Source organism: Mus musculus, chromosome 1, assembly GCF_000001635.26.
Source record: "Mus musculus strain C57BL/6J chromosome 1, GRCm38.p6 C57BL/6J".
NCBI lineage: Eukaryota > Metazoa > Chordata > Mammalia > Rodentia > Muridae > Mus > Mus musculus.
This window is the reverse complement of record NC_000067.6, coordinates 179524431-179550895: the sequence shown is the minus strand read 5'-3', so window position 1 is coordinate 179550895 and position 26465 is coordinate 179524431. Positions and strand designations below refer to the sequence as shown.

Here is a 26465-nt window from a genome sequence, read left to right as displayed (position 1 = left end):
AGGTACATGCTACTTCACCTAGCTTGGCTTTAAGAAAAAAAAAAACATTTAAAATTTTTCTTCTATTAGTTTTTTTGTTAGGTTTTAGAAACAGGGTCACCTTATATTACCTAAAGTGCTCAGCAGGTCTGCAACTCACTACCCTCCTGCCTCTACATCTAGAGTGTTGCTTTCTAAAAATACAAGTTTTACTACATTGTCTAAGCTACATAGCAGGATTGTGTGAGATACATGTGTATTATATAAGATACATGGGTATTAATAAAAGTGCTTAAGATGAAACAAAGGGACAATCACAGTTACTCTTCCTTCACCCAGGCAAGGCTACAATGTACCATTTAGCCTAAAGCTTGCTCTGTCCCTAACTGCCGCTCAGGTGTGCACTAGCTCAGTCTAGCCTCTCAGTCTACTCCTGTCCTGCAGATTCCAAGCTTTGTATCTTTCTGCCCATATCTTCAATTTTCTCTCTGGGGTCCTGAATTAAATTCTTTTTATCAATCCAAAAGCTGCCAATAGACAACTGTCTAATTTTAAATGCAAGTGAGAACACTACCGAACTGTACACACCTCTTTCACAAAAATTAGTCTGTCCACCTTCTCCAACTCTGCATTTGTTCCTGTAGACCCTCCACAGGCAGCCTTACAGTGTGCTGTTCTATAAAGTCTGGATTCTAGATAGAAAGTCTGTCTCCTGATCAGAGAAGCAGACTTGTTTAGTGTTAAATTATAAGAAGTATTAATTGGGAAGTGTATTAGAACACGGGAGTCAAGACAGGACCAATGCTGGGTCAGGCTGGTCCCCACATGGGGAAGCTGGATTCCATGTTACTTCAGCTCTAAACCATGACATTTTCATCTGAACATGACAGTTTACCACACCTGCTGTGAAGCAGCTCCTGGCAGGTCCCTAGACGATGTGCCAGCAGCTTTATATAAAGCCGCCACACTTCCTTCTAACAAACATAAACTCTGATTCCCATGATTTCAAAGCCAAAATAGCACATCCTCTCTCATTCTATAATTTGCCTAAAAAAAAAATCTACCTCGCTCTTGATAAGAAATACCATGCTGTAGAGGCCCACATCTCCAAACCCATCAGCTATACTTGAAACTGGGTCAGAAAAGGGTCAGTTTCAACACAACAACAGCAGGTACCCTACCTGTTTCACAACCAAGTTCAAGCGTTCCACAGGTCCTTCCCAAGAACACCCTACTCAGTGCCAACAGACTTAGTAGACAAAGACTCTTCCAGCCCTGATACAGTGTTGCCGCACAGGTGTCACAATGACACCCAAGGAAATGACTGAGCCCTCTATTCATCTTCTGATACTCACTAAACAAGCACTGACATCAGCACTCACTAAAGGAGCGGAGTTTGATGTCAACACCGAATAGGAAGAGACTTCTTAGAACCCTCTTCCTGCACAGAATCTTCTCAGTTTGAGAATGGAAGCACTTATAAAAGGGAAGAGAGAGAGAGAGAGAGAGAGAGAGAGAGAGAGAGAGGCTTTTTTTCATGTATCCCAAGAGAATCAGACTCTCCAGGTAGAAAGACATTTTAAGCATCAAACAGCAATGCTATAGCTATGTGCCAGCCAATGAGGGAGGCACTGGCTATAAGTGACTCTTGGACATTTGCAACAGGGTCAGCCCTAATTGAGATGTGCTGAGTGTTAACCACATCAGAGCTGCAGACTTAGCAGGAAATCTTGACAACTACTTGTAACTCTGCTATACAGAGGAGTAAAGCCACTAAGACCATTTCCACCTGGTAAGTGGGACTGCTAGTCAAGTTTTAGAATTATCTTCCACGCCTTTGAATAATGCTTCTCCAGCCTTGAGTCTGATGCAAGCCAGAACTGTCATTTAGTATTTCCCAATTTCAATTCTCATTTAAAAGCTACAAGAAAAAAAAAGAGAGAAACCAGTAGTTTCCGTTCTCAAGCAATCTGATTATGATAACTTAATAAGAAAAATAATTTAAAACCAGCCATAAAGAAACCAGCAGGCACTATTAGAAAGAAAAATTACTTCAAAGGCACAAAAATTGCACAAGATACAAAAGCCCCAACTGCTAAGCAATTTGTGAAAAAAAAAAAACTTTAATTAAGCTTTTCTAAAAATGTAGGTCTAAATGCTGACTCTAAGATTCATTTTAAAAGTGAAATGGACATGGGGTGGGTGCTTTCTGTATTGCTCGAGTACCTGCAAATGCAGACAAGTATACCATTAACTCTATGCAGAGGGAAACAACTAGGCACATGGCAAAGGCCTGCAGTGCCAGGGATGCTGAGTTAACCAAGGGTGGGGGCTCAGGCGGGAAGGCGTTTGCAGAGAAAACATGGAAACCTGAGTCCTGATCCCCAAAGACCCACACCCATAACCTGAGTGCGTGGAGGATGGAGGCAGACGGAGCCGTGGACACTGACGGACAGCCAGCCCAGCAGGATCTGAGCTCCAGGGTCAGGAACAGAACATGTCTCAACAAAACAGTGGACAGTGACAGTCACGTGACATCACACTACACAGGCACACACATGCATACCACATACACAAACAGAAACAGGGAGCTGGGGAGGTAGCTCCAGGGCAGAGCACTCGCCCAGCGCGTGTGCAAAGCCCAGGCTTTGACCCCTAACAAAGAAGGACAATGATAAATATAACTTTCCTAACGCCAACCACTCAAAAGGAAAATAAACCCTGCCCCAAGTTTCCTTGGACTGAGTAGGCTGTGGTCCACAGGCATTGTGAAATTTTTAAAAATGGTGCTAGGTCTGGAATTCAGGGCCTTATACGTGCGAAGTGGTCTACCACTGAGCTACAATCCCCTTGCCTTAAGAGGCTTATTTTAAAAATGAAAAACTCAAGAATATACTGGGTAAGTAAATTTTGTTATTGCTCTGATATTTTTTAAAAATCATTCTGAGGGAGGGACTGGGAGGAGAGGAGGCAGGGGAGGCAAGGATCGTGAGGTAAAGTTAATTAATTATTTAATTAATAAAAATTATAAAAATCATTCTGCCATATTCAATTGTTAAAATATAGCTCTGGGGAGGGGTGCAAGTCTAGAATCCTTCTGAGTTTATCAAAATGCCAATGGGGGGGGGTCACCTTTGCTTTTTTTCTTTTCCTGAGACATGGTTTCACTATATCCTAAACTAGCCCTGAACTCTATGCATCCCAGGCTGGCCTCCAACTGGTGGGTAATCAGCCTCCTGAATGCCAGGAGCACAGACTTTTACCACCATGCCTGGGAAGAATAATTTCAATAAAGAAAGGATGTTAAAAAACAAAACAAAAACTTAACAAAATCAAGATCAGTGAACAACAGTTAATAGCTTCTGCAGTGTACTAACTTACCATGCAAAAAAGGCCATCTTCAGGTGTCAATTCTTTCCGCCCTAGAGTTTCATTAGCTAAGGGCAATCTTGAGGCTACTTGGCAGGTGACACATTCCTGAGAAACTCTTTCCTTGTGCATTTATATGCCAAGCTCAATTATGCTGCCAGCAGAGTAAGCAGAAAGGATTGTACATATTTTAAACTAAGAAGTTGATTGGCCGCAGCTTCCAGCCTTGATGGAAGGGATAATGGGCAAAGCTTTGAGTACGATCCCCAAACACCGAAATCACTCTCAAAGAAAAGGATCTTCTAACACTGCCAAAATTCCCATTAGAGTATCCTATTTTTAGTCTTTGCAATCGGCCTTTTAAATTGCATTCTACGGTACAATGTGCTTAACTAAGTTTACACAGAGAATAAGGAAGCTTCCTAAGGCTTTAATCCTTTTAAACATGGGAAGGAATTTTAAGCTTTCAAATATTAAAATTTTTCAGCCTGAAATTTCAGTCTTGCAAACATGCATATTAAAAAGAAAAGGTAAATCTTGGCCCACAGGGAGGGAAAGAAGGGAGGCACTCGGCGGTTCCTGACAACCAAAGAGGTAGCTGTGGAGGGGAAAGAAGGTATATGGGGGCAAATAAAAGCTACCCGCAGGGAAGCTGGCACAGGCGACGGGCCACCGAACAGAGACACCGACGCGGAGTAGAAGCTGCCGGGTCCCCGGGGAGGGGAGCGCGCGCGGAGAAATTGGCGCGACGCGCGACAACCGCGTACCCGCAGAAAAGCGGGGAAAACAGGAGATCCGAGAGGGGGCGGATGCGAGAGGGACCCGCTGCAACTCCGGGGAGGACAGCGCCCGGGGAGGAGCCAGCGACTCCCCACAGCTCGGCGGTCGCCGCCAGCCGGCTGATCCCCTGCAGCCGGGCTGCTGGTCTTACCTGGGCATCCGAGGCAATGCAAGGGCTACCGCCGGGCGCCGGGTCTGTTTCCAGCCCCGCGCGCTGACATGGCGGCCGACGAGCTGTCACACCGCCGGCTCGGGTCTCCCGCGGCACTGGAGGATCGGACACCTCTAGCCTTCCCGCCCCGCCTCCCTCTGCGCAACCCTCCCGGCTGGCGGCCGGACCGAGGAGCATAGAGTGCGAGACCGCGGCTAGAGAGGAAGTGCGGAGGGCGGGCGACCATAGAGTTCCAGCACGGACACACCCGGAGAGTCCACGCACAGGAGCCTGGGGGCGGAGCCTAGGCGGAAGCGGAAGCGAGTGAGCAAAGGACTGAGGCTAGGTCGTTCGCATGCGCCATTCGTAATGTTTACTTCCGCCCGGCCTAGTGTGGTGGTGAAATGTGTGCACGTGTGATGGGGTGCTCTGCGTTCTTCGCAGAGGCTACCTTAACTGGTGTTTGAGGTGGACTTTAGAGGAGGATGAGGGGACCGGCGATGCGGCTTCCCCCGCGGATCGCGCTGTCAGCGTTGGCCCGCGGCCCATCTTGCATTCTAGGGTCCGGAGCGGCGACGCGGAAGGACTGGCAAACGAGGAACCGCCGCGGCTTCTCTGACTTCAATATAGAGCCGTTGCCTGATTCTGATTTGGAGGAGTCGTCCCCGTGGACATCCAGGAATCGATCGGAGCCTACGCGTCACATAGCATGTAAGAAAGCGGCCAGGAACCTGGTACGGGACCTGCTGGAGCACCAAAACCCATCCCGTCAAATTATACTAGAGTGCAATCCAGGTGAGTTGAACAGAAGCTTTGCCCTTAGCGTTTACGTGCCCAATATCCTAAATTAGTGTTTGTTTATTGTGTATGCGCGCGTGTTTAGGTCAGAAGACGACTTAGCGAGAGTCAGTTCTCGCCCTACACTTGTGATCTCAATGATTGAAACGAAGTGTTCAGGCTTTACGCCAACCGCCATTGCCCTCTGAGCGTTCTCATTGACCCTGAATTGTATTTTTTTCTTTCTTAAGCATCACTTCTTACTGACAGTCATTTCGTTTAGACTTGACAGTAATTTTTATGGCTAAACATTCAAATAGTCCGTGAGTAAGAGGTAGTCGCAATCTTACATACTATCTTATATACTTGTTTTTCTTCTAGGAAATAGTGACATTTGTTAGGACAGTAAGTGTTGCTGTCACTGACAGACAGAAGGCTGTACAGCTTACCTGTTGAGATGTTGTGGGTTCAAGGTAACTGCCTAATCATAGTTTTCTATATGCAAAAAGAATGTTATCTGGAAACATTGTGTCGTTGAAGCTTGTGTAAAGTCGACTTTGAAAGTGACTGTGGCCGGATGCAATGGCACACACCTTTAATCCCAGCAAGAGGCAGACTGATCTGTGAGTTGGAGGCCATCGAGGTCTACAGAGTGAATTCCAGGACAGCCAGAGCTACACAGTGAGATCCTGTCTTAAAAATAGAGGAAGAGAAAGACACACACACACACACACAGAGAGAGAGAGAGAGAGAGAGACAGACAGACAGACAGACAGACAGATAGAAATGGAGAGACAGAATCAGACAGTATGTTGTTTATTTTGCAAATAAAGTTTTTCTGTTAATATACCAGGTCCTGGAATCCTGACTGGGGCATTACTTAAAGCTGGTGCCAGAGTGGTTGCCTTTGAAAGTGAAAAGACTTTTATTCCACATTTGGAGGTATATTTTTATGTTCCTAAAGTAATATATCTATAAAGACTAGGACCTGTTGAGTGTTCCATGCTTGTTGAGTTTCTGAAAGCTTGGGAGTTCTGAAATCTCTTTTCTAGTTCCTACTGGGGCCCCGAAAATGATAACCTCAAAGCATGACTCATTAATAATAAGTGAGTATTTTGGAATAAAGGACAGTTGGAAGCCCTCAGGTGTAGCTTCAGGAAGAAAGTGTTTCTGCCCTCCTGTTCTTCAAATCAAGCCCTAGAGAGCAGAACTCCTATTCTCAGGATAGACACAGAAGCTAGGACCACCTCACTGCAAAAGAAATGATAGGCCTGAGAATTACTGTAAGCTTTCTGTGTGAGAACTGCCTTTGGCCTACCTTGATTCATAGAGGATCGGGAGTTCTTTTGTCAGAAGCGTTCACCCTCTGCCCAAGAGGAACGAATGACAAACGTAGAGAGCCTAAGAATCTGAACGGAGCGGCCCTGGGTCTGCTTCCACCTTTGGTTGGTTCAGGTCACACCCCTTTTATTCCAGCTCATCCCCACAGAGCTGCCCATTCTCCATTGACTCTCAGCGTGAAGTTGGACACTTTCTCTAGATCTACATAGGAACACTTGTTACATAGGCTCCCATTAATTTGTGGTTACACTTTTCAGTTGTTAATCTACCTTTTGTTAAATGAGTGTAGTTTATTCCCTTAAGATCAGGAGGAACTATGTCCCATCTTACCTTCCTATACAGTCTAGCTGAATGATATATAATTGGTCACTAAGCTCATGTCCCCATCTTCAGTACTGTGCTGTGGCTCTGCCCTGTGTGAACTTAACTTTCAAGAGTAAGTGCTAAGGTTAGGTTAATGGTGGTACACTGTTCTCTCTGAGTTTACTTAGGACTTCAAGTGAAACCAAAAAGGGTTGAGATGGATAAGCACAGTTGCAGAATGCTGCTGTTGTTGTTTTTTTTCCCAAATGATTGTTTCAGTGTTTCTGAGTCTTTAACTGACAGTTAACCATTAGAGAAGAAATTAATTCAGGAAACATCTATATCAGGTTCCTGAAAGCAAGAAGAAAGAATGGCCTGAATTTAAAGGTGCTGCGAGACAACGAAAATCTTGTGGAAATAGCTACAATATCTAAAGATCAAACTGTTTAAAAATGAAACTTTGGAAGGTTGAGTTGTTTTTGGCCGTTAGTGGGGTTATGCTCATGGTAGAACAGCTAGTTGGCCTAGCACAAACAAGGCCCATGGTTAAACCTGGGTGGTGAGAGAGAGCCTGGCAGGTGAAGTGCCATGCACCTTTCATTCCTCAAGTCTGGTGCAGAGGGAGGAGAGTGAGAGCCATTGGTTTCAAGGCTAACCTGGTCTATATTTGGAATTTTAGACCAGACAGGACTACATGGTGAAACACAAAATAAACTGTTTTGTAATTGACAACATTGAAGAAAAAGAAGAAGGAAAAAAGCTAGTAGACTAAGATTGGCAGAGCTCCTTCTGCTTCTGCCTCCCAAGTACCTGCAATCCTGGCATGCGGGAGACAGAAGCAGAATCCATCACCTAAGAGTTGGAGGGTAGCCTCATCTACATAGTAAGTTCCAGGCCAACCAGTGCTACATAGTGAGACCCTACCTTAACATTCCCCACACCGTCCAAAAGAGAGCCACCTTTACAAACAGCTAAAGCATCATCAACAACAATAAAAAATTTAAAAAAGAAAAGAACAAGAAATTTTGTTGGTGATTTTTTTTTTCTGGTTTTTTGAGACAAGGTTTCTCTGTGTGCCCTGGCTGCCCTGGAACTTGCTCTGTTAGACCAGGCCAGCCTCATCCACCTGCTCCTGTCTGCTGAGTGCTGAGATTAAAGGTGTGCACCATCATGCCTGGCTTGGTTTGGTTCTTAATGTGCTGATGGTTGGATCACAGAGCCTTGTACAGCTACACGAGTCCTGAACTACTGAGCTCCCCGGCCACTGCAAGGTTACCTGTGTTTCAGACATCTTTTCTTAAGAAAACTGTTGTATTTGATCATTTCTCATGCAATAGTTGGTTTTTATTTCCTTTGTTAGATTTGAGGTTTACTGGGACTGTTTACATCTTCATGCAAGATTTTTGAATTGTTTGATTTGATTTGAGTTGCTGGAGAGCCTCCTTGTTTGTTTGGCCAGTGTTCTACCATTAAGCTTTATAATGCAGTCCAGCTCTTGGATTTTGTGGACCAGATCTCACTATATCATAGAGATAGACTGGCCTTAGTGTTATTGTGTAACTCGGGACCTTCTTGAATTTATAATTCTACTGCCTCAGTTTCATGAGTGATAAGATTTCAGGCCTGCCCCACCAGCTGTTGTTATTTTTATTATTGTTTCTTATTTTTTGAGGTAGATCTTAAGTTGTCCCATGGTGCACATGATGATACATTTCTAATCTCACCACTGTCTCTTTAGCCCTTACAGAGGAACATGGATGGAGAGCTACAGGTGGTTCACTGTGACTTCTTTAAAATGGATCCTAGATATCAGGAAGTAGTAAGACCAGATGTGAGTTCACAGGCAATATTTCAGAACCTGGGAATAAAAGCAGTTCCTTGGTCAGCAGGTAATTTTCATCATTCACTAAAGCTGATGTTTTATTTATTTATTTATTTATTTTTACCAATATATTTATTTGTTTATTGGATGTATATGTAATATATAAAGATTCAGATCATTCATAAGCAACCACTCTTTCGTTATACATGCCTTTCCTGAGGCATAGATCGTCCCAGCATGGGAAAATGGCCGTTCCTCCCTCTCTCCCTCCTTCCTTCTTTCTCTCCCTCTTGACCCATTTTCCCCCTTCCACTGTACACTCAATAAAATAAATAAATGAAAAAAATCATGCCTTCCCTTTTCCTGCATATAAATAACCATTTTAGTTCTATAAAAGACTAATTATGTACTAAGGAGAGAAGCTTAGTTATTGAATTTTAATTATATATATTCATTGTACATGGGATTGTCTTACATAAGGACATTTTCATATAAATTTATGTTTAAATATATGTTCATATAAATTCTCTTTCCTATCACCTTTTTAAAATCCTTTTTAAGGATTTGTTTATTTCGTGCATATATGTGCTCTGCTTCCATATTTTTGTCTATACATGATGTTCATGCAGTGCCCATGTAAGCCAGAAGAGGGCGTTGGAGTCCCCTGGAACTGGAAATGTGCACAGTTGTTAGCCACCATGTGGGTGCTAGGGATTGACCAAGGTGGTAGAAGAGCTGCTGGTGCTCTTAGCCACAGAGCCGTCTCCTCAGCCCCTCTGTACTCCCCCATCACTCCTGCTAGCTTCCCTTATCTCTTAAATAGTGTTGCTTCTGCTTTCTCATCATCATGTTATGAATCTATGTAAATCTAATAACCACATATGTGAGAAAGCAAGGTGAAGACTTTCTGAAGCTGGCTTAATTTGCTTAATATGATAATCTTTGTTTGTTTGTTTGTTTTTTTCATTTCTCCACAGTGACATAACTTTGTTCTTTATGACTGAAAAAAAGGAAATGTCATTGTATATTAACAATACACAATTAGATCCTGTTTTTAAGTTTAATTTGCTGATCTTACCTTTTGGTTGGGGAATTTATTAGACTATTAAGAGTAAGCATTATTATTGGAATGTGTCTATTTCATTGATCCTGTAGTTTGGATGCTCTCTTATTCATCCTTTGATCAACTACTGTTTGTTGTGACATTTATTCTTTCTTCTAGCTTCCTGGACGTTATCTTTCTTCAGTCTGAGGAATTCCTTCAAGTATCTTCTGTAGGGCTGGTTTAGTGGTTATGGCTGTCTCTGTGAATGTTGCTTGTGGAATGTTCTTCTTTCTCTTTACTGTCACCTAGCTTTCCTGGGTGTATGCGCTGGTTCCCAGGGGTCGGTCGTCTTTCAGAGTTTGAAGTGCGTCCTCCCAAGCCTTCCTGTCTTAGTTTCTGCTGAGATCTGCAGTTCTCGGCCAGGCCTGCATTTTCATGCCCTTGCTGTTTATCTGGTGCAGCTTTCCCAGTGCTTCCTTTGCTCTGTGTAGTGGGTGTTCTCACTACGATGAAATGGGAGGGTTCTTCTCTGGCCTTGTCTCTGAAGCGTCATCACTTGAATAGGCATGTCTTTCCCTAGACTCAGGAACTTTCTGCTATGATTTTCATTAAACTATTTTTTATGCCTCTAGCATGAATCATTTTTTCTGCTCATGATTTGTAGATTTGGTCTTTTATAGTGTACCACAGATCTTCAGTGCTCTGTGGATACCATCCAGTTGATTTATTCTGTTGTTTCTGAGTGCCCCATTTCCTATACTTTGTCTCAAGCCCAGACATTGCATTTTTCCTTGAGCCATTCTGTTAACGCGTTTTTTATAGATTTTTTATTTGACGTCCTGCGTTTACTATTTCAAGTGGCTTTTTTTAACATAGTATTTCTGTCTTACAGAATTTCAATTTCTAGCCATACTTAACTTCCTTTCTTCATTAGGCAAATTTTCTTGGAATTTGTCCAGGATTTAGTTGGTGTCTTTGGCTGTACTTACAATTCTAATACACCCCTAAAAAAACAGTGTCTGCAGAAACAGTCACTATGAAAGGGCAGGCCCACTCTGAACATAGAACCACAGTCAAATACACAGTTCCCCTTAAATGCCAGTCGTAAAGAAGCGCAGGAACACTGGAGGTATTGTGTATTAAGATACTAGTCAAGTGTGTGTGTGCATGAAAAGGAAACCAGTAGAAGAAGTTAATGATTAGCGTTGAATTGGTTGGAAGAGTGAAGAGGGAAAGTAGGTGTGAGTGAGGCAGTTTAGCTAAGGTAGACAGACAGACTATAGGTAAGGAAATGGAGAGATGGCTGGCTTCACCTGGCTCTGTGGTTAGGAGCACTTGCTGCTCCTTCTGAGGACTGGAGTTTAGTTCCCAGCATCCATGTGTGCAGCTCTCAGTTGTCTGTACCAGCAGCTCTGAGAGAGCTGATGCCTCTGGCATCCTTGGGCACCTGCACTCAACACGTGTGCCCATATGCAGGAGCATGTGTATATACATAATTAAAAATCATAATGATAAATCTTAAAAATAGACACAGACTCTGACAACTTAAAAGCTGGGAAGTGTCCCAGCTGTCAGGAGGCTGAGACACAGACCCTGCACACTGGTCTGCTAGCCCATCTGCTTTGGACAAGCCTATCAACGTACAGATGAAAAGAAGAGGGGCGAGCAAGACAGACGGACAACATTGCTCTGCTAAGTTAATGTTTGGTATGAAACAGATGGAATCAGCGTGAAGGGGAAAGAGCAGGATGGGATGTAGAGACTGGGGGGTGCCTTCTCACCTGACTGTTGGTCACAGCCTTGCATTGCATGTCTATCACTCTCCAGGGTGTCCTTCCCATGTGAGGTCACAGATGCTCATTCTGTCCGTGGCCATCCTTCACAGGTCTGCTCGTACAGTCTTCACACCTGGGTGTTATTCTAAATGCTGGGTTGATACATCAGCCAGGTATCCATCTCACTGAATATTGCATCAGTCTGATTCCAGTTTCTTCTTTGCAGTCTAGAGGAATTCTGGCCTGGTGTGAGCATTTAGTTCCATGACATTTTCCATGAGGGGAATGAGGGGCCAGAGTTAAGTTGCTTACTCAGCAGAAAGAGTGTTTGTTTGTTTAATATTCTTATATGTAAGTATGTACATGTACATATGGGTGACATCAGATCTCCTGGAGCTGGAGTTACAGGTCACTGTGAGCCACTCAAGGTCGGTGCTGGGAACCAAGTTTGAGTCCTCTGGAAAAGCACCAAGTGCGCTTAAGTGCTGAGCCATCTCTCTAGCCCCAAGAATCTTTTTTAAGTAGTGTTTTGTGGCTACTCCCATGAGTGCCAAGAGAAAAGGGTTTTTCTCTAATATCTCCTCCTTTTGTCATTGTTGTAGGCAACTGTCTTAGTTCCTTCAGAGCAGTACCTCAGCATTCATCTTGCACGACACGTAGAGTAATAAGACCCTGAATCTTGGTGCTCTGCTCCTGGGCTTCTTACCGTCTTTGTTTAAGGGCTTTCTGACCACATGTTGGTGGACATCACCTTTAGAGAGATTTAAAAGCTCTTGGATTCTGCTAGCTTTTTTATGTCCCAACCAACGAGGCACTGTCCAGGAATAGCCTTCTCTCCTTTTAAAACAATAACCAAGTTGAGAACACTTAGATTGGCATCCACGAACAGACTTGGGCGCCCTTACTCAACAGCAGGCACACTTTGCCATGGGTCAAAACTCCTTACTTCTTGGGAAAATCTTGTTTGTCATTCCTGTAAATAATCCAGACCACTCAACCCTTCCACTCTTCACCCAGAGCAGCAGCTACTTCTGTGGCCGTGCGTGCCCTGGTCATAGAAAGTATGAACTTGTGTTCATCGGCCACATCAATGAGTTTGTGGCAGCCGGTGGCTGGGGACGAGAAAGTCAGCTTCATCTTGACACAGATGACCACCTAGGAAGCCTCACAAAAAAGAGGCCCCAGTACAAAAACTTTTATGTTCTTTCTTTTTTTCCTCTTTATGCACATGTACATATTCTTGTATGTGCACGTACGTGTACATGTGTGTGCATGTGGAGGCAGAGTTTGGTGTTGAGTGCCCTCCTCGGTCACCCCGTGCCTGTCACTGAACCTGGAACCTGTCTAGGTAGACTGAAGAGCTACCCTGGGTATCCTGTACAGTGCTGGGCTCTCTGCGTAGGCCTCCCTGAAAGCAGGTCCTCCTCACACGTGCACAGTTAGCCCTCTCCCCAGCTCCCTGCTCTGCTCTTTCCAGTCTCTCATTTTTGGGTGTTCCCACACCTCTTCTAGTGCTGTTTCCCAGCTCTCCTCGGTCATTTCCCTGGTGATTCTAGCATACTATACCACACCTGCATGTCATCTACCATCTTGGATCTTTAATTAAAATACAATTACTATTGTTAACTTACTTTACATCAGCAAAATGTGATCATAAGAGAAAGTTTTAAGGACCTCATGAAAATTTGTGTTTGTATTCCTAACAGGTGTTCCTATAAAAGTATTTGGAATCCTACCATATAAACATGAAAGACGAATACTTTGGAAAATTCTGTTCGATCTGTACTCCTGCGAATCTATATACAGATATGGACGAGTAGAACTGAATATGTTTGTTAGTGAAAAAGAATTCCGGGTGCGTTGTTAAAAGATAATTGGTATCACTGCTTTAAAAGAGTGCTGTATATTCTGAGGCGCTTCGGCTGCATTTTAATTTGGGGCCCCTGACATTTGAGAGCTCTAAGATTATGAAGTTCTGTAGCATGGTCTTAGAAACATGTGAGACAGACTGTTTTAATTATTTGGCAGTTTACCTTCAGTGGCATTAAATTATATTATACACCCAGTACTTGCTGTTTAGCTCCAAAACTTTTAGACATCCCACTGAATGCTTGACTCCCCGCCCTCCCATTTCCTCAGGCTCTAGTGACTGTTGTCCTGGACCAGCTGTGATTGGAGTCATCTGTCCTTTTGTGGCTGACTGACTTCACTGAGCTTGGTATCCTCAAGGCTCATCTGGGTTGCAGTGGGTTCAAATTTCATTTTCTTTTTACTGAATAGTATTCTGCTATATGTATTCCCCAAAATGTGTCTATTCATCCATGATGAAAGAACACTTAGCTGCTTCCACCTCTCAAATAAATGAATAAAGCAGGCACAGATGTACATGAGTTCCTAAGGGTTTTTACAACTTCCTGTTGTCACATTGTGGTGGGTAGTGTGCAGGCGGGTGGGCAGAGGGTGAGGTCAGCCTCTGATGCGATTGCTCAGGAGCTGTCTACCTTCTTTTTGATTCTTTTCTTGTTTACCTCTGTTTTGTTTATTCATTGATTTGCCTGTTTGAGACAGGGCTCTCACTAGGACTTGTAGTTTGCCAGTTTGGCTAGACTGGTTGACTAGCAAGCCCCAGGAATCCTGTCTCCACTTCCCCATCGATGAGTTATGGGCATGTGTTTTTGTGCCTGGCTTTCCAATGGGATCATCATGCTCAGGCCTCATGCTTGCATGGTAAGCACTGTGCCACCTGAGCCATCTCTCCAGCCCTGCTTTCAGTGTTTTGGGGCTCATATATAAAGAGCTAGGATGGCTAGATCATATGGTAATTTTCTGTTTAATTTTTAAGAAATAAGGAAGTGCCATACAATTGTTCTTGCTAGATGCACTATTTTACTTCCCACCAGCAGTGCGCAAGAATGAAAGATTTCCCTCCATCATACTTGTGTTTTTTTTTTTAATTTAATTTTGTGTTTCTTATTAGTGTATGAGTGTTGGTACACACATGCCACAGACTATGTGTGGGTCAAAGATGGGTTCCAGGGATCAAACTCAGGTTGGCAAGCTTGGCCAGCTGCACCTTCTCACAGGCCCTTTTGTGTCTTTGATACCATCTCATAGTGGCATAGTGGGACGAAGCATTGTGTCATTGAGTTAGTAGTTTCTAATTTGTATTTGCCTACCATTGGCATATCTTCCCTGAAGCAATTTCTATTAATTGTGTGTGAGTGTGTGTGTGTTTAGGTTTTGGTTTTCCGAAAGGGCGTTTCTCAGTGTACCCTTGGCTGTCCTGGAACTCACTCTGTAGACTAGACTGGCCTTTATTCAAAGATCTGCCTGCCTTTGCCTCCGAGTGTTGAGAATAAGCGGTGCATCACCACTGCCTGGCTTCTGTTAAAATAATTTCTTCTTTTTGATTTTTCATTGACCCCCTACATCAACACTTCTTTCTATAAAAATAGGATACAGGTCCCAATGAAAACCACATAGGTGGTTAATTTTATATACAGTGAAGGACTGAAGAAGGCAAAACTCAAATAGCTGCTTGGTCATTTCATAGTTACATTCCTAAAGCAGAAACAGGGATATTGAACAATAGGAGAATAACAAACTGGTTACCAGCAGGGCCTTTGCTGTGTAAGGATTAATGTAGATGGACTTTCATTTTCTTGGCAAGTTGTACTTTCTTGTGTGGGAACTTTAGCTCTTCCTGATTTCTGGGAAAAGCAGATAAACAACATGGCTTCACCTTGGTGCCATGGAATGTGGATCTGAGTGGCTCGGGTTTGATATTTAGTCTGCTGTGTTAGGAGCCTGGTGCAGGAACAGCAAGCAGCCTCTTTACTTCTCTCCTGGTTAGTGAAAAGGCCTCCTAAATCCCTGTGCCTTGCTGTTAGAATCGATCACAGTGCTTCATATGAGTGAGCCGTGGCTTCAGTGTAATTGACAGCATTCATTGTGCATGGAAGAAGTGCAGATAGGAGCAATGGAGCAAGGAGGGAATGTGTCCTCACCCAGAGAGTAAATATTGGCTAGCCACGTAGATTGAGAGGCCATTCTTGATCCTTGAGACCATTCATACATACAATATATAAGCAAAAAAAATGACGGCAAGGTAGTTAAGAATGCTCATCAGGTTGTAGCTTGGCCACAGTGGCCAAACCTGTGTGTGGTTCGACTATTTGGACACTTGGGGGTAGGGGAGAGAAAGAACTCAAACGAGGAAGGATCAGAAATCAAACTTCTCTCCAATACACAGTTGCAGAGCAGCCTGGGCTACCTGAGATCCAACATTTTGTCTTGCTTATAGCCTCTTTTTGTGCTTTTTTTTTTTAACCATGGACTTTGTTATTGGATTCTTTCCCACTGACCCCTTTCATTCACTGATGGTATCATCCTCAGTGTCTAGCAAGAGTCAGCCTTGCTGGGCAGTCGTGGTGCACACCTTTGTCCTATCGCTAGAGAGGCAGAGACGGGCAGATCCCCAAAAGAGCCTTAACAATTATTTGTATTTAAAAACAAACCATTGTGTTTGTGTGTGTGTTCATGCACATGGGTGTTAGCATGTGGGACATGGGCTTAGCATATGGAGTCAGAAGAGAAAAAACCCAAACCTTGCAGGTGTCATTTTCTCCTTCCACCAAGTGGATCCCACGTTGTCAGGTTTTATCCAGTGAACCCTCCTGTCATCCCAGCCTCGGCAATTCTTGATGCACCATTTAATAGCTCACCGAATACATAATTCTGACATACCTATCTTTCTCTGTAGTACATATTGTTGTGTTGGGTTGTGTTGTTGGATCCATAATGCAGGAATTGTTTCTGTCTTAATTGTGTCTGTAGCTCAATGATCAGTTTTTCTGGTTTGTGTTTGTTTGTTTTTTTTCAAACAGGGTCTTGCTCTGTAACCTGGGGTGCTGTCAGATTCACTATGTAGCCCAGTCCAGCCTGGAATTCAATGGAATCCTTCTGCTTTAGTCTCCCTAGTGCTGAGGTTATAGTTGCTTGCTACCATTCTTGGTCTTTATACATTTTTTATTTTAGCTTTTCTTATTTATTTCATGTGTAGGATTGTTTGCCTGAATGTATGTTTGTGTCCATACATTCATGCAGTGCTTGATGAGGCCAGATAGGAGCATCAGATCCTCTGAGTCTGGAATGATAAGACAGTTGTGGCCTGTCGTGTGGGTCCTCTTGAGTCTGGGTCCTCTGGAAGAGCATCCATTGCTTTTAGCTACAGAACCATCTTTCTGGCCTGTGGGGGGTTGGTTTGTTTGTTTTGCTTTTTTGTTTTCTTTTCATTGCTGTTTACTTAGATGTATGTGTTTATGCCATGCGTGTGTGAGTTACTTGGCAGAGCTAGAAGGCATTGGATTCCCTGGAGCTAGAGTTACAGGCTTAACAATTCTAGATGCACGATTTAATTGCTTACTCTTACAAGGTGTGAATGGCCCTTTGCTGTGTTGGGAAATGAATTCCAGTCCTCTGGAAGAGCAGCAAGTGCTCTAAACCACTCCAGCACGTATACAGTAAGCTGTATATGTTGCCATTTGTTTTCAGAAAGGAAAACTCTACTTGAAAGTTCTCGTGGTTAATATTTTGTACTTAGTTCTCTTTTATGTTTGTTAAGACAGAGACTCTTTATATAGTCCTGTCTATCCTGGAACTCACAGAGATCCTCCTGCCTCTGCCTCCTGAGAACTAGGTTTAAAGGCCATGCCTGGCCAATTCTCATCTTTTAATTTAAAATTTTAGATGCTATTAAGATGTTTCAATTAAATCCAACATTTGATATTTATTAAGATTCTATGTGACATAATTTTGTTTGTTTTTACTAGAAACTGATAGCGACTCCTAAAAGACCGGATTTATATCAAGTAATGGCTGTTCTTTGGCAAGTGGCCTGTGACGTTAAGTTCCTGCACATGGTGAGTGACATTTTAATGCCAGAAGAACCGGGTTACTCAGATTGGTAAGTGCAGACCCTGCACTAAAGGTTTAAAATATGAATTTCATTATTTTTTAACCTGTTTAATTTTGTTTTACTTTGAAGTAGAGTGTGACTATGTAGCTCTACCTGGCCTGGAACTCTTTATTCCTTATGGAGATCAGAATGGCCTTGAATTCCTCCTGTCTCTGCCTCCTGAGTGCTAGGATTAAAGGCATGTGCTATTACCAGCTCTTGAGAGGAGATTAACACTGACACTTGTTTACCAACTTCTCTTATAAAAGTAATATGACTGGCTCATTGATAAAACTAAGGAAACTAAATTCACAGTTCCACCTTCCTCTACCTCCCGTGTGCTGGGATCAAAGGTGAGCACCACCACCACCCAGCAATGCTTTGTTTTTTGAGAGGGGTTTTGTTGTGTAACCTCAGACTTTTCATTCTCTCCTCTCAGCTTCCTTGAGTGCTATGATTATAAATGTGTATCACCGGGCTAGAGAGATGGCTCAGTGGTTAAGAGCACCGACTACTCTTCCAGAGGTCCTGAGTTCAAATCCCAGGAACCACATGGTGGCTCACAACCATCTGTAATGAGATCTGATGCCCTCTTCTGGTGTGTCTGGAGACAGCTACAGTGTACTCATATACATAAAATAAATTAATAAACATTAAAAAAAAGGAAAGTGTTTTTAAAAAACTGTGTATGACAGTATTTAGCTTGATACATTCCCTTTACCTTTTATACAAAATGTTTCCAAATTCAATAGTCAGCCATTGTTAACACTTACTGAGCTACAAAATGTTTCCAAATTCAATAGTCAGCCATAGTTAACACTTACTGAGCATTGCCAGATGTGATTGAAGTGATCTATCCTTTCATCTGTGCAGGGTTTTGGATTTGAGGCAAGTGCTTAAATACAAAGCTACAAACCTTAGCACCTAGGTATGGGACTTCTTTGTTTTTGGTTTGTAGGGTGGGTAGACTGGGTCTCTGTAGCCTCTACCTCCCAAGAGTAGAGATTGTTTACCACCACATCCAGGTTTACATAGGTAGATTATTTTAAGGCAATAATAATTTGAGACATTTTGACAAAAGAGAATTAACTGAAAGGACTGAGGAGCCTTGGTCTTCAGTTGTGAGATATAAACTAAACAACGTCTTAGGGTTGAGGAGATGGCTCAATGGGAAAAGCACTTGCAGAGCAAAACAGGAGGACCTGAGTTCAATTCCCAGCACCAATGTAAAAAGTCCAGTGCAGTGGGCCTTGCCTCTAATCCCAGGTCTGGGGAGGCAGAGACAGGAGGATCCTTAGTTCTACAGAACCCACAAGCCCCAGGTTCATGAGAGACACTGACGTGAAAAATAGTGTGGAGAGAATGATGAGGAAAACCGCCTCCAACCTCCACACACATCCATATGTACACATTTGTCACACACAGACCTATGGGAAGAAAGAAATAGCGTGTCTGTTTTTCTTCCTCTAGGAACCTTGGTCGTCATTTAGTGTGCATACGGAAAATGGGCACTTAGAAAAGTCAAAGCACGGGGTAAGAACAAATGATGCCGTTCTTTTTCATCATGTAATCAAGTGTTTATTTTCTCTTAAGATTGTCTTTAGAGGCTGGAGTGATTATCTTATCTTTATTTTTAATTAACAAATTTTCAGTAATAAGAATGTACATACATATGTGTGTGCATACACAGTATATAAATGTATGGTTAGGCAAAGAAGGAATAAGAAAAAGCTAGTCGGAAATACTTCTGTATCCTTGGGACTGGTGGTGGAGTCCCTTACCCAGCAGGAGCTCCATTCAGGATATGGATGAGCTATGGGGCTATGTTTGAGCTCTGATTTTCACTCGAGTCAAGTCAGTAAACGTTAGCTGTCCAGGTTGAACTTCCAGGCCAGGAAGTGGTGAGTGGCTCACTAGGCACGCATTGGGTTTGCCCTGCAGCTGAGGAATGGAACTGGACCCTGCTATCACCTCTTCTATCACCTGACAAACAGGTTACAAAGTGTTAACCTGTCAACAAGAAGACCCAGAGACGTGTGGGACATGCAGTGACTATTGTGAAGACATAAGCAATCAGCATTCTACTCTGGTAATAGTTTATGACTGACAAAAATTATTTTTCTTTCTGTCTAGGAATCAGTAAATTTACTGAAACAAAACCTATATCTTGTTCGAATGACTCCTCGTAGGACTTTATTTACAGAAAACCTAAGTCCTTTGAACTATGATATATTTTTCCACTTGGTAAAGCATTGCTTTGGGAAACGCAATGCCCCAATAATACGCCATTTACGGTAAGTAGAAATTGAATAAAGATGAGTAGAAAAGTAGAATTTACTGAGATTGTCTCCTGCTTTAGAAGGTGGCTTTTCACATCTTGATTTGGAGTAAGGTGTGCCCATGTTTCATTTACCTGTTAAAAATACTTCTTCTGGGCCAGAGAGAAGGTTGAAAACCAGTTCACAACTGTAATTCCAGTTCCAGGGGCTCTAGCACGCCTTGCTGGCCTTTGTGGGTACCACACACATGGCATACACACAACTACCCATAAAATAAAAGTCAAGAAAAACAGTAAATAAAAATGCCTTTTCTCCCTGTTGCATATTATGTTTTCCACACACTCCAAGTTTCGTTTATTTTCATTTTTAAGTAGCAAAATCAAGGATACTCGAAGGTTGTTTTAGCCTCAGTTTATATTTTCTTATGTGTGTGTACATGTGTGTGCTGTGCCCATTGAGGCCAGAACAGCATGTTGTATCCCCTGGAGCTCGAGTTATAGATGATTAAGAGCTGCTTGACATAGGCGCTGAGAACTGAGCTCAGGTCCCCAAGAAGAGCAGCAAGGACTCTTAACTGCAGAGCCATCTCTCCATCCTATGTAATGTAGTCTCTATTTACCTTGTAACTAGCAGTACCTAAAGTATCGTCAAAAGATGGAAAAGTGTTAGTTATTTTAATGAATCATCATATACCATAGAACCTTAGTATGCCTATTGACTGGAGACATTTATTTTGAGATTGGGTTTCATGTAGCCCAAGCTAGCCTTAACTTTCTGTACAGCCAGAGATGACTTTGAACTTGTTTTGTTGTTGTTGTTGTTTCTCGAGACAGGGTTTCTCTGTGTATCCCTGGCTGTCCTGGAACTCACTTTGTAGACCAGGCTGGCCTCGAACTCAGAAATCCGCCTGCCTCTGCCTCCCGAGTGCCACCACGCCCGGCTGACTTTGAACTTGTGAACCTCCTGCCTTTACTTCCCAAGTACTGGGGTTATGGATGTGCAGATGTGTGCCAGCTCAGTGTATTTACACAGAAGGGTCAGCCTGCAATCCCAGTACCCAGGATCCTGGTCACATGAGTCCCAGGCCAGCGGGGACAGAGAGTGAAACTATCTTAAAAAAAAGAAACCTCACCCATGTTGGTGGGGCACGCCTTTAATCCCAGCACTTGGGAGGCAGAGGCAGGTAGATGTCTGAGTTTGAGGCCAGCCTGGTCTATAGAGGGGGTTCTGGGCTTACATAGAAACCCTTTCTCAAAACAAACAAACAACCACCCCCACCCCCAAAAGCCTCAAAACCCAGAAGCTTCATATACACACAAAAGTTTTAAAATGTCAATAAACCACAATTAGAAACCTAATTTTCATCTCAAGGTCTTGGGGTAGTGGCCATTTAAATGCAAATATCAAAAAGAAAGAAAAAGAAAACCATTAGATGTATGTGGTGGCACACACCTTTAATCACTGTACTCAGGATGCAGAGGCAAGGGGATCTCTAAATTTGAGGCTAGCCCAGTCTACATAGTAAGTTCCAGGCCAGCGAAGGCTATGTGGTGAGACCCTATCTCAAAATAAAAATGATAATATGTAAACTAGAATTTTTGTGAGAATTAATTATACCTTGTTAGAATTTCAATTGGTGATTTTCATTGCAGGCTAGCTGTGAATTTTTAAGAGTACCTGTCCCGGTCTCCTGGGTGCTGAGGTTATAGCCATAACACACTTATGTACACATTTCCTATCCAGACTGAGTGAGGCATTCATCCCTGTATCCCAGTACTGGGAGATTAAGGTAGGAGGGTCGGTTCAGAGTCGTCTCTGTACAGAGTGGAGAATACACATGTCATATATAAACTGTCAACTGAATTCAGTTATATGTGTTAGCCATTTTACTTGGACATAGGAGGCAGCTTTCTCAGCTGTAGCTGACAGTTGTAAAAGTGTGTCTCTTTGGTTTTCCTCTGCAGTTCACTGAGTACGGTTGATCCTATTAATATCCTGAGGCAGATAAGAAAAAACCCTGGAGACACAGCTGCTAGAATGTATCCTCACGACTTCAAAAAACTTTTTGAAACCATAGAGCAATCGGAAGACTCCGTCTTTAAGTGGATCTATGACTACTGCCCGGAGGACATGGAGTTCTAGGAAGAGTCTGCAAGCCGAGAGTGAGCTGGAGCTGTTTGTCCATTATTTTGAAATCATGTGACAAATGAACACTGAATTTCAAGAAGTTCATATCCTTTTAACAGAAGAGAAACTACCCTTGTTTGGCACAAATGAAGCAAATAATTTCTTCTCAAGTTGATACCTTTGATACACAGAAAACACAGTGGCTGCAGTATTATTCAAAGTTAAATAAAACGAAAACCTGTCAGTTTGATCAGATCAAATCTACTTTGTTTTAAAGTACTCTCTGCCGTAGATCAATGGTAGAACACATACCTAGTATGTCCAAGGTTTTGGTTTTGCTCCCTTGTAGACGCCCGACTCGCCAGCAAGAATGACGCCACAACAGGATTCTTTTGCACACGTTTATTGGGAGAGCTTGATAGCGAAAGCGAAAGACCCCGAGCCCAAAAAACCAGTGCTGCTTATATAGGCCTAGGATAGGTGTGTCTACACCTGATTGGTTATGCTTTCAGTACCTCATTTACATGCCTTGGGCCAGGCAGTGACTCTGCAAAAAAAAAAAAAACTCTACTGCACATGCGCACATTGGTTGTTTACCCATATTCATGGGCGTCAGCTTATTGAAACCAGTACCATCTTGTAATGGCGTTTATTGGCTTCCCATACTCCCTAGCACAGGAAATTTTTAAAAAATTTCTATTTACTGTAAAGGCCCATAGGTATGGAGTATTTTCAATTGTAATTTAATTTACTTTAAAAAAACAAAAAACCTTTGGGCCAAACCTCTTTAAATATGCACTTTTCACCATTGCCAATTGCTTGCATCTCCCTCAGTTTCTATACTGTTACGCTTAGAAAATAAATTGATTTGGGCAGACATGGTGGCATAAGTCCCAGGCCTTGTGAGGTGGAGGGCCCATCAGTTTAATGCCACTTTCAACTGTAGAATTGAGTTTGAGACCAGTTTAGGCTAAGAAAAGACCCTGTCAAGCAAAACAACGGTATAAACTTAGAAAGTGATCAGTTTATCTTTTATTATGTTGAAGTGGATTATCAGGCACTATGCAATCCAGTTGTTTAAATTTTAAATTGTAGTATGTTTTAAAACTTTTTGAGAAATAAAAGAATTTGTATATAGTTTGTGTGTATATGTGTGTTTTCTTTTTTGTTCTCCATATGCATGAGTGAAATTTTAAATTGACCCCAAACTTATTTTCAGTGTGCTCTCAGTGAGTAATTCTGTCTGTGTAACTGAAGTGTCTTGAGGCGCTGAGTGCAGTGACGTGCACCTGCAGTTGCATGGGTGTCTGAGGTGGGAGGGGTGAGCCGTCCAGAGTTGGAGACCAGTGTGGTTGTTGATGGGGTTGGGTGCAAGAGAACAAGATTTCCTCTCAACCATGAGACCTCTTGCAAGGTAGGAAAGTGGTTCCTTAGAGTTTGCTGTACAATCATGAGGACATAAGATGAGTTCCCAACACACATATAAAGCTGGGCAACTGTGGTAGGAGTACTGGAGGAGGACACATGGAGCTCATAGGAGGAGGACTCATGGGGAGGAGCTCACAGGAGGAGGACGCACGGGGAAGACAATCTACCAAGTCATGAGATCTAGGTTCAGTTGGAAAGGCTCTAAAGATCTTGTATCAAAAAATAAGCAATAAAGATTTGTCCACCACACACAAGCTTATGCACATATACCACACATAAAAGTATTTCTGTACATGAACCAATCTATCACAGCTATACATTTGATTTTGAGTGGCTGAATGGATTGAGCATGTATTAAGTACAAGAGCAAGGAGCAGGTAGTAGAGTGTAAAGCATCTTCAAGCCGAGTAGTGGTGGCGCACGCCTTTAATCCCAGCACTTGGGAGGCAGAGGCAGACGGATTTCTGAGTTCAAGGCCAGCCTGGTCTACAGAGTGAGTTCCAGAACAGCCAGGGGCTATACAGAGAAACCCTATCTCAAAAAAACAAAAACAAAAAACAAAAAAAAAGCATCTTCAAACTGAGCATGTGGAACATCCTGATTGGGGAAGCAAGCAAGCTAGCAGGATTAGACCAGGCACTTACAACACCCATAAATGAGGAGGGAAGCCCTGCTGGAGTAGGCAGTCCTGGAGTTTTCATAATTTTCTATAGATTTCCATAGTTTCCATAGATTTCCAGGCACAGGGTTCTTCTGTACATGGACAACTTTCTGACCTCTGGTTCCCATTGCTGCCATTTTTATATCATGATGAACAAGTTACCTCTTTTGGAAATGCTCTGCACTCTAGCTGTTCTCTAGAGCGCAGTGTTTTTAATAACCTTGGATGTTCTCTTTTATATTTGTCAGCCTGACCCAGGGACCCAGCCTGATTCAGGACAGGGACACTTTAACATGAGGCAGGGATGTGCTGGCTCTTCATTCCTGACTACTTCCACTTTTGTATTTTGTTTGTTTGATTTTGAGTCAGATCTCACTATAGTAGTCCTGGCTAGCCTAGAACTGAGATGACCTCAAACTCATGGAGACCCACTTGCCTCATCCTTTCTAATGCTCAGATTAAAGCCCCAAGACCAACCCAGAGTCAGTGACCATTTACCTATATAATATATTTTATCTCTGCCACATTTAATATTTCTACTATTTTTATAATCTGTTTTTTCCATATATTCTTGATCAATTGTTTGATCAACACCAGGCTTGCCTGAGCTTAACTCAGTTACACCTTGTGATAGTAGTAATCTATGAACACCATTACTATTTCCTGGACCACTGAGGTTTCCTGAATCTTAGCACTGGGATCAATCAAGAATTATGTGGTCCTTGAAAGGCATGCTCTAATCCAGTACTTGCAGGGCAAAGACTGGAGGATCTCCTTGAGTTCCTGGCAGGCATGGTCTACACAAGAAGTCTATGTAGCAACCAACAGTTCTTGACAAACAACAATTCTTTTTTTTTTAATTTTTTTTATTACATATTTTCCTCAATTACATTTCCAATGCTATTCCAAAAGCCTCCCACACCCCCACCTCCCCTACCCACCCATTCCCATTTTTTGGCCCTGGCGTTCCCCTGTACTGGGGCATATAAAGTTTGCCTGTCCAGTGGGCCTCTCTTTCCAGTGATGGCCGACTAGGCCATCTTTTGATACGTATGCAGCTAGAGACAAGAGCTCCGGGGTACTGGTTAGTTCATAATGTTGTTCTACCTATAGGGTTGCAGATCCCTTTAGCTCCTTGGGTACTTTCTCTAGCTCCTCCATTGGGGGCCCTGTGATCCATCCAATAGTTGACTGTGAGCAAACAACAATTCTAAACGTCGGGAAATCTGATTCCACCATCTCTTAGTGTTCTATTGTTGTGTAGAGATACCATGACCACAGCAACTCTTCTAAGAGAAAGCATTTAATCGGGTCTGGCTTACAGTTTTAGTTTAGTTCATTTTCAGCATGGTGGCATGCAGGCAGACATGGTGTTGGAGAGGTAGCTGAGAGTTCTACATCTATGACCACAGGCAGCAGACAGAAAGCCACTGGGTCTGGCTTAGGCTTTTGAAACCTTAAAGCCCAGCCCTACTTCCTCCAACATGGCCATACCTCTGAATCCTTCTCAATGCCATTCCCTGATGACAAAGCATTCAATCATGAGCCTAAGGGGGCCATCTTATTCAAACCACCACATACCATTAACCCTTTTAAGGTTTTAAGATTGACTTTCACAGGCAGTCAGCAGGAGGGCTTCTTCTGCACCAGGTGGAACTTGAGCATAGAAGGGACTCTCAAAGCCCATCCAATAAGGCCACACCTAATCCAACAAGGTCACACCTCGTAATAGTGCCACTTCAATGGGTCAAGAATATTCAAATCACCACAATATATAACCTTAAGTCTGCCCCCACACTTTCATCAAAGAGACCACATCTCCTAACAATGCCACTCCCTATGGGCCAAGCATTCAAACACGAGTCTCTGTGGGCCAAACCTATTCAAACCACCACACCATCCTTTCATCAATTCTTTTTGCTATATTTTTATGGTTTGTTTGTTTTTGTTTTGTTTATCCGAGACAGGATTTCTCTGTGTAGCCCTGGCTATCCTGCAACTCACTGTGTAGACCAGGCTGGCTTGCCTCTGCATCCCAAGTTTTGGGATTAATGGATTGTGCCACCACTGTCCTGAAGTGGAAATCTCTGGTTTTTTTGGACACTCAATTGTGCCATGTGATATTTTTTTGGAAGCTGTCTTATGAGAGGATGTTTTGCTGAGGCAGACACTTGAGAGGAAACATGATGTCTGGAAAGAGTATGAGTAGAACCCAACAGACAGCGAATGATGCTCTTGCACTGGCTTGCCTTGCAACACTTTGCTGGTCTTTGCTGATCTTCCTTTGTTCCAACTTCATAGAGAACTTCTTGTGGTATTCTGGCTACTTCTGGCCACTTCTACCAACTCCTGCAGACTTAGCAGAGCCTTGTAGTTTCTTCTGGTTTGAGCTGCTGCCACTCATTTAGGTTTGGTGTTTGACAACTGGACTGGACTGCTGCTGTTGATTCATGTTTGATGTTTTAGACTGGACTGCTGATATCCTGGCAACAAAGACTGGAATTGCCCCTAAGAACTACCTCTAAACAGATCCACGAACTCTGTTTCCTATTAACCCTTTTTGTGGACTAGAAGGGAAGTTGAAGCGTTAAAGAACCTAAGTAAAATAATTTTTGAAAAAAATCTAAGCCCATACTGTCCAGCTTTAAAAAAAAAAAAGTTTTACCTAGGAA

At 42.9% G+C, this 26465-nt stretch overlaps 2 protein-coding genes across 7 annotated transcripts in view; one reads left to right on the top strand and one right to left on the bottom strand.

The window, feature by feature from the left end:
* The window catches only part of Cnst (consortin, connexin sorting protein), an 81035-nt gene extending 76583 nt beyond the window's left edge, over positions 1 to 4452 (bottom strand). The window contains exon 1 of one of the 2 annotated variants that reach the window (XM_006496799.4): positions 4280 to 4452. The gene's annotated coding sequence lies outside the window, so the exon portion shown is untranslated. The remainder of the gene's footprint in view (positions 1 to 4279) is intronic. The other variant, NM_146105.3, reaches the window with a different exon arrangement.
* A 138-nt stretch (positions 4453 to 4590) lies between these two features.
* Positions 4591 to 22844, top strand: Tfb2m (transcription factor B2, mitochondrial). Of its 5 annotated transcripts, XR_001781680.1 has the most exons (9): positions 4591 to 5074; positions 5910 to 5998; positions 8439 to 8589; positions 13049 to 13197; positions 17174 to 17263; positions 18769 to 18831; positions 19432 to 19592; positions 21230 to 21366; positions 21542 to 22844. XR_001781680.1 is itself a non-coding variant. In NM_008249.5 (8 exons), the coding sequence occupies exons 1-8, from the start codon at positions 4765 to 4767 to the stop codon at positions 21717 to 21719; spliced, it is 1191 nt and encodes a 396-aa protein (NP_032275.2). In that variant the 5' UTR covers positions 4620 to 4764; the 3' UTR covers positions 21720 to 22842. The 5 variants fall into 5 exon arrangements, 4 of the variants coding, with proteins under 4 accessions (NP_032275.2, NP_001317984.1, NP_001317983.1 ...); NM_008249.5 differs by lacking the exon at positions 21230 to 21366 and having other exon boundaries at positions 4620 to 5074; positions 21542 to 22842; NM_001331055.1 differs by lacking the exons at positions 5910 to 5998; positions 21230 to 21366 and having other exon boundaries at positions 4620 to 5074; positions 21542 to 22842.
* The last annotated feature ends 3621 nt before the right edge of the window (positions 22845 to 26465 follow it).

Coding starts and splice junctions, on each gene's coding strand:
- Tfb2m (NM_008249.5), top strand. CDS start 4,765: ATGAGGGGACCGGCGATGCGGCTTCCCCCGCGGATCGCGCTGTCAGCG. Junction 8,590..13,048: donor AGCAGTTCCTTGGTCAGCAG/GTAATTTTCATC, acceptor TATTCCTAACAG/GTGTTCCTATAAAAGTATTT. Junction 13,198..17,173: donor TTAGTGAAAAAGAATTCCGG/GTGCGTTGTTAA, acceptor TGTTTTTACTAG/AAACTGATAGCGACTCCTAA.